The sequence below is a fragment of the Saccopteryx leptura genome, chromosome 3 (genome assembly GCF_036850995.1).
Source record: "Saccopteryx leptura isolate mSacLep1 chromosome 3, mSacLep1_pri_phased_curated, whole genome shotgun sequence".
Taxonomy (NCBI): Eukaryota; Metazoa; Chordata; class Mammalia; order Chiroptera; family Emballonuridae; genus Saccopteryx; species Saccopteryx leptura.
In genome coordinates, this window is record NC_089505.1 from 126,738,299 (window position 1) to 126,750,085 (window position 11,787).

At 41.6% G+C, this 11,787-nt stretch overlaps 2 protein-coding genes across 2 annotated transcripts in view; one reads left to right on the forward strand and one right to left on the reverse strand.

The window, feature by feature from the left end:
• Window positions 1-11,787, reverse strand: part of ECHDC2 (enoyl-CoA hydratase domain containing 2) — a 234,551-nt gene that overhangs the window by 75,922 nt on the left and 146,842 nt on the right. The window lies entirely within an intron of this gene.
• ZYG11B (zyg-11 family member B, cell cycle regulator) overlaps window positions 1-11,787 on the forward strand; it is a 92,674-nt gene that overhangs the window by 69,330 nt on the left and 11,557 nt on the right. The window contains exons 9-12 of the mRNA XM_066376333.1: window positions 2,264-2,425; window positions 2,537-2,584; window positions 10,410-10,607; window positions 10,733-10,785. Coding sequence (XP_066232430.1) covers window positions 2,264-2,425; window positions 2,537-2,584; window positions 10,410-10,607; window positions 10,733-10,785 — 461 coding nt within the window. The remainder of the gene's footprint in view (window positions 1-2,263; window positions 2,426-2,536; window positions 2,585-10,409; window positions 10,608-10,732; window positions 10,786-11,787) is intronic.

The window sequence follows — 11,787 nt, forward strand, 5'->3', positions numbered from 1 at the left end:
TTTTTTTTTTAGATTTTGTATTTTTCCAAAGCCAGAAATGGGGAGGCAGTCAGACAGACTCCTGCATGCGCCCAACCTGGATCCACCCAGCATGCCCACCAGGGGGCGATGCTCTGCCCATCCATGGCGTCGCTCTGTCGCAACCAGAGCCATTCTAGCGCCTGAGGCAGAGGCCATGGAGCCATCCTCAGAGCCCGGGCCAACTTTGCTCCAATGGAGCCTTGGCTGCGGGAGGGGAAGAGAGAGACAGAGAGGAAGGAGAGGGGGAGGGGTGGAGAAGCAGATGGGTGCTTCTCCTGTGTGCCCTGGCCGGGAATCGAATCTGGGACTCCTGCACGCCAGGCGGACGCTCTACCACTGAGCCAACCGGCCAGGGCTTCTTTTTTATTTTTTGTGACAGAGAGAGGGACAGATAGGGACAGACAGACAGGAAAGGAGAGAGATGAGAAGCATCAATCTTTGTTGCAGTACCTTAGTTATTCATTGTTTGCTTTCTCATACGTGCTTTGTCCAGAGGGCTATAGCAGAGTGGATGACCCCTGCTCAAGTCAGTGACCTTTGAGCTCAAGCTAGCTACCACGGGGTCATGTCTTGATCCCACGCTTAAGCTAGCGACCCTGTGCTCAAGCTGGTGAGCCTACACTCAAGCCAAATGAGCCCAAGCTCAAGCCAGCGACCTTGGGGTTTTAAACCTGGGTCTTTTGCATCCCAGTTTGACACTCTATTCCAGGGGTCTCCAAACTTTTTACACAGGGGGCCAGTTCACTGTCCCTCAGACCATTGGAGGGCTGCCAAATACAGTGGTCCTCTCACTGACCACCAATGAAAGAGGTGCCCCTTCCAGAAGTACAGTGGGGGCTGGATAAATGGCCTCAGGGGGCCGCAGTTTGGGGACGCCTGCTCTATTCACTGCACCACCGCCTGGTCAGGCACGTAAATGTTCTTAGGGGTGATAAAAATACTTTATACAGTTATATGAAAAGGAAAGAATAATTGAAGGAGTATATGCTAAGTGCTTAGCACAAAATACAATATATCTGTATTAGATGAGTAGAAAAGGATGCTGATTTTACGGTATTTATTTTTACTATTTTAATTATAAATATGGCCTTTGATTGCTATATATGTGTTTCAGCAATTTGAGCTGGAGATATATTCAAAGATTTTTAAGGAAATAGTCCTCTCCTGTGCTTAAATGCTTTGGGGGAAAATTAAGCTTAGTTTAAGCAGAAATTAGTACTAGTAGTAATTATGGTGACAGCCAGCTCTTTTTTTAGTTTTTAATGATCATCTGTAATTTATAGATGAGGAAACAAAGACTTTGCAAACAAGGTTACACAGTTAATCAAATTCAGGGATTATATTTAAATTCAGGTAACCTGATTCTAATGCCATACTCTTAGGCACTATGCTATTAAGTTAAATGCACCTAAGTGTTCACGTTTCTTTAAAAAATTTTCCTGAATTGTATGTAACTTTAAATAAGTGTTCATTAATGTTTTCTTGTATCTGTTTTAGCAGAGCTCCCTTTTACCCCAGAAAGTATAATCCAAAAATGGAATTATGGATATCTTATGTAGGTCTTAAAACATTTATCTTTCAGGCTTTAAACTTCTTAGTTAGTTAAAGCTATGATAATTTACAAGTGGATTTTCAAAGATAATATATTATTTAAATCCAGTATAGACTTTAATTCTCTTACTGTTATATTTAGTTTGTCCTTTCTTTTTCTCTTAAGGAAAACTTGAAGTTAGAATTTTCCAATTCGTACTTTCTCTTACTAAGTTGACTATGATCAAATTACTTAATCCTTTTCAGACTCAATTTCCTCTCCTGAAAAATGGGGATAGCACTACTACAATTTAGGATATAACTTGTTGTTACTAAGTAAATGTTTGCTTCATTCTCTCCTCTCCCCCTTCACCTTTTTTATGGCAGGATGTGAAATGAATTTATGTTGTGACCGATTGGGTAAGATACTATAGTTAGTCTTAAGCTTTAATCATTTTGCTTTTCATTTCATTTACAGATGATTAAACTATAGGTATGATCAGAATAATATAGAAGTATTTATGAAGTTTCTGTACTTCTTTCTTGTTGAAGGAGAAGTTTGATCTAGGAGGCTGTTTGTTGTACTTGTAAAAACCTTTATAGAAAATGTTTTAAGCCATGAGATTAAACGTCCTGGACTTGTGGTTTTTACCACTAATAATTGTAAAAACAATTCAGTAATGAAAAATTAATTCTATTTTCCTTCTTTCAGCAACTTCTTCAAATAGTGAAGCAGAAAACCAATCAAAATTCGGTGGACACTACTTTGAAATTTACTTTGAGTGCACTTTGGAACCTCACAGATGAATCTCCAACCACCTGCAGACACTTTATTGAAAACCAAGGGTTAGAACTCTTCATGAGGGTTCTAGAGGTTAGAATGGAAATTTAGCCTACAGTTTTGACATTTATGGATTGATTTAAGCACTTATTTATTATATTAAGTTCTTTAGGTAGTTATAGGTTTTTCTCTCCTTTTTTGCAGTCTTTTCCAACTGAGTCATCCATTCAACAGAAAGTCCTAGGACTTTTGGTAAGATATAAGCATTTTCTGCTAAATTCAAAGCTGTAATTATTTTCTGTCTGAGGTAATACATTTAAGTTGCTACTCTATTTATAAAAATGAATGATTTTAGAAAAGATATACATTATAATTAAATTTAAAAAGCTGTGTACAGCCTGACCTGTGGTGGCACAGTGGATGAAGCGTCAACCTAGAAATGCTGAGGTCGCCGGTTCAAAACCCTGGGCTTGCCTGGTCAAGGCACATATGGGAGTTGATGCTTCCAGCTCCTCCTCACCTTCTCCCTCTCTCCCTCTCTGTCTCTCTCTCTCCCTTTCTCTCTCCTCTCTAAAATGAATAAAAAAATAAAGATAAAAAAAAAAAAAAAGCTGTGTACAAAACTATATGTACAGCCTGACCAGGCAGTGGTGCAGTGGATAGAGCATCGGACTGGGACACAGAGGACCCAGGTTCGAAATCCTGAGGTCCAACCAGTTTGAGCGTAGCCTCATCCAGCTTAAGCATGGCTCACCAGCTTGAGCGCAGGGTTGCTGGCTTCAGCATGGGATCATAGATATGACCCTATGGTACCTGGCTTGAGCCCAAGGTCACTTGCCTAAAGCTCAAGGTCGCTGGCTTGAGCCCAAAATCACTGACTTGAGCAAGGGGTTACTCGCTCTGCTTTATTCCCCCAACCCCCGGTCAAGGCACATATGAGAAAGCAATCAGTGAACAACTAAGCAATGAACAAAAAATTATCTGAGTTGATGCTTTTCTTTTTTTGTGACAGAGAGAGGAACAGATAGAGACAGACAGACAGGTAGGGAGAGAGATGAGAAGCATCAATTCTTCATTGCGGCACCTTAGTTGTTCACTGATTGCTTTCTCATATGTGCCTTGACCAGGGGGCTCCAGCCGAGCCAGTGACCCTTTGCTCAAGCCAGCGACTTTGGGCTCAAGCCAGAGACCTTGGGCTTCAAGCCAGCTACTCTAGGGTCATGTCTATGAGCCCGCACTATAAGCCAGTGACCTTGGGGTTTCAAACCTGGGTCCTCAGTGTCCCAGGTTGACACTCTATCCACTGTGCCACCACCTAGTCAGGCTACACTGATTATTGATATGGTTAGATTTGAGTTCATCAGCTTGGTATTTGCTTTCTGTTTCTCCCATCTGTTTTTTGTTTTGTTTTCTTTCCTATTTTGGTTTAACTGAGTTTTGTTTTTTTTTAATGATTCCTTTTAACCTCCTTTCTTAGTTTATTAGCTGTTACTTTTTGCTTTATGTTAATGATTGTTTGGGGTTTATATATGCATCTCTAAGCACAATTTACCTTTAATCAAAGTCTTTGAGGGTTTTACTATCCTTTGTGAACAATGAAATATATTTGGCCTGGCCAAGTAGCTCAGTTGGTTAGAGCGTTGTCCTGCTACACCAAGGTTGTGAGTTTGATCCCCAGTCAGGGCACATGCAGGAATCAACAAAAGAATACATTAATAACTTCAACAAAAAATTGATGTTTTTCTCTTTCTCTCTTGTTTTCTCTATTCCTCTCTCTAAAATCAATCAATAAAAAATTATTTAGAAATAAATTTGTAATAACTGTTTTACTACTCTCTGCTAATTTAACATCTCTGTTGTAGGTCACTTTCAAATGATGATTCTTATTTTGAGTTGTGTTTTCCTTCCACTTTGCATACTTGGTTGTGTGTGTGTGTGTGTGTGTGTGTGTGTGTGTGTGTGTGTGTGTGTGTTTTACTTGATTTTTAAAGAAAGAAGAGAGAAAGAGAGAGAAGGCAGCAATGAAGGGAGGGGGTGGCATGGGCAGGGAGCAAGAAGAATCAACTCCTCGTTGCTTCTTGCATGTCCTTTGACTGGGCAAGCCTAGGGCCTCAAACAGGAGACCTCAGCATTCCAAATTGACGCTTTATCCACTGCTCCACCACAGGTCAGGCCTTGGTAGTTTTTAATTGGATACTAGACATTGTGAATTTTACCTTTTTGGGTGCTGGATATATATTTTTTTGTGTGTATTTTTCTGAAGTTGGGAACAGGGAGGCAGTCAGACAGACTCCTGCATGCGCCCAACCGAGATCCATGCCCGGCATGCCCACCAGGGGGTGATGCTCTGCCCATCTGGGGCGTTGCTCCATTGCAACCAGAGCCATTCTAGCACCTGAGGCAGAGGCCACAGAGCCATTCTCAGCGCCTGGGCCAACTTTGCTCCAATGGAGCCTTGGCTGCGGGAGGGGAAGAGAGAGACAGAGAGGAAGGAGAGGGGGAGGGGTGGAGAAGCAGATGGGCACTTCTCCTGTGTGCCCTGGCCAGGAATCGAACCCGGGACTCCTGCACGCCAGGCCGACGCTCTACCACTGAGCCAACCGGCCAGGTCCTGGGTGCTCGATATTTTTGTTGGACTTTATTCTGCTATGTATTTAACTTATCATTTGGGATCTTGCTTTTATGACCTATTAGGAGGGTCTGGAGCAGTGCTCAGGCTAGAGCTACTTACTCTGTACTTGTTCAGATTATTTTTTCTGAATCATTTTTCTTTCATCTCTCATTCTGGGAATCCAATTACAAGAATGTTACATTGCTTGGTATTTTCTCACAGGGCACAGAAGTACTCTATTGGCTTTTCTTCCCAGTTCTTTTTTTTCTTTTTCTTTTTCTTTCTGTGATTTGGCTTGGATGTTTTCTATTGTTGTATTGTTTAGTTCACTATTTTTTTTATCTCCTGCAGCATCTCATCGGCTTTTGTGCTTATCCAGCACAATGTTTTTCATTTCATATATATTTTTAAATTTATAGATATTACATATAGATCTTTTTTATATCTTCATATTCTCTCCTCAGCCTTATATTTTCCTTGCATTCTGAGTCATATTTACAACATTATAGTAGCTGTTTTAAGTTCTTGTCTGTTGATTCCATTATTCCTGTCATTTCTGAGTTCATTTTTATTGATTGATTTTTCTTCTGGTTATGGACTTATTTTCCTGACTCTTGGTATATGACTGGCAATGTTTTATTGAATCAGTCGTTGTGAAGTTTATGTTCTTGTTTGCTGGGTTTGTTTGTATTTTTGTTTTTTTCTGAAGTGAGAAGCGGGGAGGCAGAGAGACAGACTCCCTCATGCACCCGACCGGGATCCACCCAGCATGCCCACCAGGGGGCGATGCTCCACCCATCTGGGGCATTACTCTATTGCAGGGGTCCCCAAACTTTTTACACAGGGGGCCAGTTCACTGTCTCTCAGACCGTTGGAGGGCCGGACTATAAAAAAAACTATGAACAAATTCCTATGCACACTGCACATATCTTATTTTAAAGTAAAAAAACAAAACGGGAACAAATACAATATTTAAAATAAAGAACAAGTAAATTTAAATCAACAAACTGACCAATATTTCAATGGGAACTATGCTCCTCTCACTGACCACCAGTGAAAGAGGTACCCTTCCAGAAGTGCCGCGGGGGCCCGATAAATGGCCTCAGGGGGCCGCATGTGGCCCGCGGACTGTAGTTTGGGGACCCCTGCTCTATTGCAACCTGAGCCATTCTAGTGCCTGAGGCAGAGGCCATGGAGCCATCTTCAGTGCCCGGGCCAACTTTGCTTCAATGGAGCCTTGGCTGCAGGAGGGGAAGAGAGAGATAGAATGGAAAGGGTGAAGGGTGGAGGAGCAAATGGGTGTTTCTCCTGTGTGCCCTGGCTGGAAATTGAACCTGGGACTTCTACACACTGGGCCGATGCTCTACTGCAGAGCCAACCAGCCAGGGCTATTTGCTGGGTTTTATTGTTTTCCTTTAAAGAGTGGTTCTGGCATGTAGTTAAGCGACTTACAGATCAAGTCATTCCTTTCAAAGCTTGTTTATCTGCTTTGTTAGAATGGCTTCAGATCAGTCTTCACCCTAGGACTGATACATAATTTAGGCTTACTACAATCCAACATATTTTTTTATGAGATATCTTTTCTCTTGCTGGTTGCAATGTGAATTATTCCTAATCCTGTATGACTTTGGGATTTGTTCATAGTCTGCTTTCTGCTTGTTCTTTACCTAGCCTCATGGAATTTTACTTCTTATTAGTACTCAAGCCAAAGATTTGAGGGGTTCCCTCTGCAGGTGTCTTTCTCACTCTCTCTCTCTGGAGCTTTTTTCTTTCCAGTGCTCTGTTCTACAAATTTTACTGCCTTGGCCACCCTGAGCTCTGATCTCTGTCTTCTCAGTTCAGCAAAACTGCCAGATTCTCATGCACAACAATCTGGAAACTACCCTCTTTGAATACCTTTTCTCAGAGCTCACATTCCTATGTAGCCTATTGTGTACTGTCGGAAAACAGTTCTCATATATTCTGTCTGATTTTCTAGTAACTTGGTTATGGCAGGAAAGAATAGCCGTAATTCTCTTGAAAATCTATTTTGGGCCAGATCTGTTGTGGCACAGTGGATAACGCATCGACTCAGAATGCTGAGGTTGCTGGTTCAAAACCCTGGGCTTGCCTGGTCAAGGCACATATGAGAGTTAATGCTTCCTGCTCCCTGCCTTCTCTCTCTCCCCTTTCTAAAAAAAAAAAAAAAAAAAAAATTATTTTGTTTTATTCCAAATATTTCCTCTCTTTATTTTTACAATAGTAGTAGTATCTTTGCATTTTCTTGTGTGTATGTGTGTTTACTTTTTGTTTTTATCAGTAGCTATGTTATAGTTGTATTATGTGTAGTTCTTGGAAAGGGTCTATTCCACTATTATGCTTGATGATTCTTACTCACTATGGATTTTTTAAATTGTGAATTGTAATTTAGCATGTGTTGTGTCATCTTTGGTGGGTCTTTGAGTTTAAGGGCTGTCGTTCTCAGAGGGTCTTTGTATTTCTTCTACCAAGTTTAGAGGAGAAGGACCACCTTTTATTTTTTATTTTTAAAGAGGCATATATATTTTTTTGTCACTATAAAAATGATACATGTGTGTAAAAAAATTATAAGTAGGAAAGAATATAAAACTTGAATGTGAAATGCCTTTTCTTGTTTGAATATGTGAGATTAGAAAGGGGCATAGGAGACATTGATTCATCATTGATACTGATGGAAAAATACAAGATTATACACATTCATGTAATGAGTATAGTTAAACTGGTCTCTTCTACACTCACTCTTTTCCATGGTTGGAGAAGAAAACTCATGAGTCGTTACAGAGACTACTTTTGGACATGATGCCTTTCATTATCATTGATTATAGAATGACTTAAACTAGGGAATAAATAGTCTCTTAACAATAAAAAGGCCTAGGTTTTTGGCTCCTAAGAAGTGGAATCAATGTTTAGGAAGAGAATTATGATTTTATAGTAGATCAAATAAAGTTTTCAGAGTGAGGAATACTCTTCAGAATAGTGAGATAAGTTGGAAACCCCTCAATTATTTCCTATGTGAGCAGAGGTCTTCCTTATATACTGCCAAGGGAAGCCATTGCACCTTAAGTCTAGATAAACCACCTACCCTCTGTAGGCCAGCAGGCAAACTTTGGTACTTAGTGGAGGTCTAAGGCTATGAAATTTTTAAGACACAGGATTGTTATGTTGCTCAAACAAATAGAAGTTTTTATTTTTATCTTACTTAGGCTCTCTACAGTATTCAGAACTGCTATTCCCTTCAGCCTTTTGATATACTCAGCCCTCTCTGCTTTCTACAGACCAACTTTCCTGCTTTTCCTCCTACCTCACTTGCTGTTGTTTTTCAGCTTGGAGTTTCTGCAGACCACACAGATGATAAAATTTGAACCATAGCCTTGCGTGAGGGCAGGTCTCTAGTTACAAATTATAAGGAAAGACTTTTCCTTTTAGGCCAGAGAATGGGTTACAGTAGGCTTCTTTTGTTTTTTGTGGGGTTTTTTAAAAGGTTTTTTGAAGACTTTATTTTATTTATTCATTTGAGAGAGAGAAAGAGAGAGAAGGGAGGGGAGCAGGAAGCATCAACTCCCGTATGTACCTTGACCGGGGCAAGGCCAAGGTTTCAAACTGGCAACCTCAGTGTTCCAGGGTGACGCTTTATCCACTGCATCACCACAGGTCAGTCTTCTTTTTCATGTATATATGTCAGTCCACTCTTATTACTGAGGTATAACACTTTGAAAGTCCTTCCTTTGTATGTGAAGTCTTTTTTTTTTTAAAGATTTTATTGATTTCTAGAGAAAGAGAAAAACATTGATTTGTTGTTCCACTTATTTATGCATTCATTGATTGATTCTTGTTTGTGCCCTGATGGGAGATTGAACCCACAACCTTGGCATATTAGGAAAATGCTCCAACCAACTGAACTACCCGGCCAGGGCTGTATGTGAAGTCTTAGTTCCAATTTTTAGCCCTTACCTTCTGCCCATGAATGGCTATTAAAACCCAGTTCTACCTGACCAGGTGGTGGCACAGTGGCTAGAGTGTCAGACTGGGATGTGGAGGACCCAGGTTCGAGACCCCGGAGGTCGCCTACTTGAGCGCTGGCTCATCTGGTTTGAGCAAAGCTCACCAGCTTGGACCCAAGGTCACTGGCTCAAGCAAGGGGTCACTTGGTCTGCTGTAGTCCCATGGTCAAGGCACATATGAGAAAGCAATCGATGAACAACTAAAGTGTCCCAACGAAAAACTGATGATTGATGCTTCTCATCTCTCTTTGTTCCTGTCTGTCTGTCCCTATCTATCCTTTCTCTGAGCCTGACCAGGCGGTGGCGCAGTGGATAGAGCGTCGGACTGGAATGTGGAGGACCCAGGTTCGAGACCCCGAGGTCGCCAGCTTGAGCATGGGCTCATCTGGCTTGAGCAAAGCTCACCAGCTTGGACCCAAGGTTGCTGGCTAGAGCAAGGGGTTACTCGGTCTGCTGAAGGCCCACGGTCATGGCACATATGAGAAAGCAATCAATGAACAACTAAGGTGTCGCAATGAAAAACTGATGATTGATGCTTCTCATCTCTCTCCGTCCCTATCTATCCCTCTCTCTGACTCTCTCTCTGTCCCTGTAAAAAACCCAAAAACCAAAGAAACCCAGTTCTCTGCTTCTGCAGTTAGGTGATGACCTGTTACTGCTCCAGTTTGGTTCTCTGCTTTTTACCCCAGCAAGTACATATTTAAAGGTTGTTATTTTTCACCCAGCACTTCTAGATATTTCATATCAGGAAATTTTTAGGTTATCTATTTTGCCATTTTGCCTGGAAAGGAGCTTACTACTGTTTTTTTTATTATTTTGTTTGGAGAGGAGATAAAAATATTACCCATAATCTCCCACTGTGCTAACATAGCAACAGTATTCACCTATTGTCCATTTACAGATATGTGTTTAAATCATTCAATCTCTGTTGTGACAGAGACAAAGAGAGAGTCAGAAAGAGACAGATAGGGACAGACAGACAGGAAGGGAGAGAGATGAGAAGCATCAATTCTTCACTGCAGCTCCTTAGTCTCCTTAGTTGTTCATTGATTGCTTTCTCAAATGTGCCTTGAAAAAAAAATGTGCCTTGACAAGGGGGCTACAGCAGAGCAAATGACCCTTGCTCAAGCCAGGGGGCTTGGGCTCAAGCCAGTGACCATGGGGTCATATCTATGATCCCACGCTCAAGGCAGCGACCATGGGATCATGTCTATGATCCCATGCTCAAGCCAGTGAGCCTGTTCTCAAGCTGGTGATCCCATACTCAAGCCAGATGAGCCTGCGCTCAAACTGGTGACCTTGGGGTTTCGAACCTGGGTTCCTTTGCGTCCCAGTCCAACACTATCCACTGTGCCACCGCCTAGTCAGGCTCTCTGTTGTTTCATAGACCATAAAAGGTCAAGCATTTACTGTACATATTACTTTAAATTTTCTATCTTTTTTCCAGAACAATATAGCTGAAGTACAAGAATTGCATTCTGAATTAATGTGGAAGGATTTCATAGACCACATCAGTAGCCTCCTACATAGTGTTGAAGTGGAAGTCAGTTACTTTGCAGCAGGAATTATTGCCCATTTAATATCTAGAGGTGAACAAGCTTGGACATTGAGCCGTAGCCAGAGGAATTCTCTTCTGGATGATCTGGTAGGATGATTTGATGTTTTCTGGAGCATGCAAACAACGTTCATATTGGTTAAACTGTCAAAGCTTCATAATGCAATAATGGACTGCTAAATAAATATTGTAATCCTTTCTTGTGTGTCTTGCAGCATTCAGCTATTTTGAAATGGCCCACTCCAGAGTGTGAGATGGTAGCATACAGGTAATTAGCAAGATAATTATTAAAGGAGTAACCTAGTCATTTTGCTTGCCTAGAGCAGGGGTCCCCAAACTTTTTACACAGGGGGCCAGTTCACTGTCCCTCAGACTGTTGGAGGGCCGGACTATAAAAAAAACTATGAACAAATCCCTATGCATACTGCACATATCTTATTTTAAAGTAAAAAAAAAAAGGGAACAAATACAATATTTAAAATAAAGAACAGGTAAATTTAAATCGACAAACTGACCAGTATTTCAATGGGAACTATGCTCCTCTCACTGACCACCAATGAAAGAAGTGCTCCTTCTGGAAGTGCGGCGGGGGCCGGATAAATGGCCTCAGGGGGCCGCATGCGGCCCGCGGGCCATAGTTTGGGGACCCCTGGCCTAGAGGTCATTCCTACTAGATGTATAATTTTCCTTGAGGCCTCTATCTTCCTACTGACTTTAAAAGAAGCAAAATAAGCCTGACCTGTGGTGGCGCAGTGGATAAAGCGTCAACCTGGAAACACTGAGGTTGCCTGTTCAAAACCCTGGCTTGCCTGGTCAAGGCACATATGGGAGTTGATGCTTCCTGCTCCTCCCCCTTCTCTCTCTCTCTCTCTCCTCTCCAAAATGAATAAATAAATAAAAATTTAAAAAAAAAAAGAAGCAAAATAACTCTGTGTTATTACCTTGTTCTAATCACCTTCCCTGTTCTCTACCAAGACTTGCCAGAATATGGTCCTTTTTCAAACAGCATCTAAGACAGAGGAAAGCTATTCTTTAGGTCATTTATATTAGTTTTAAAATAGTTGGATAAATGTCTAGAGTGAAAAGCTCGGGAATCATTGCTTTAAAAAATGACATAGTGCCCTGGCCAGTTGGCTCAGCGGTAGAGCGTCGGCCTAGCGTGCGGAGGACCCGGGTTCGATTCCCGGCCAGGGCACATAGGAGAAGCGCCCATTTGCTTCTCCACCCCTCCGCCGCGCTTTCCTCTCTGTCTCTCTCTTCCCCTCCCGCA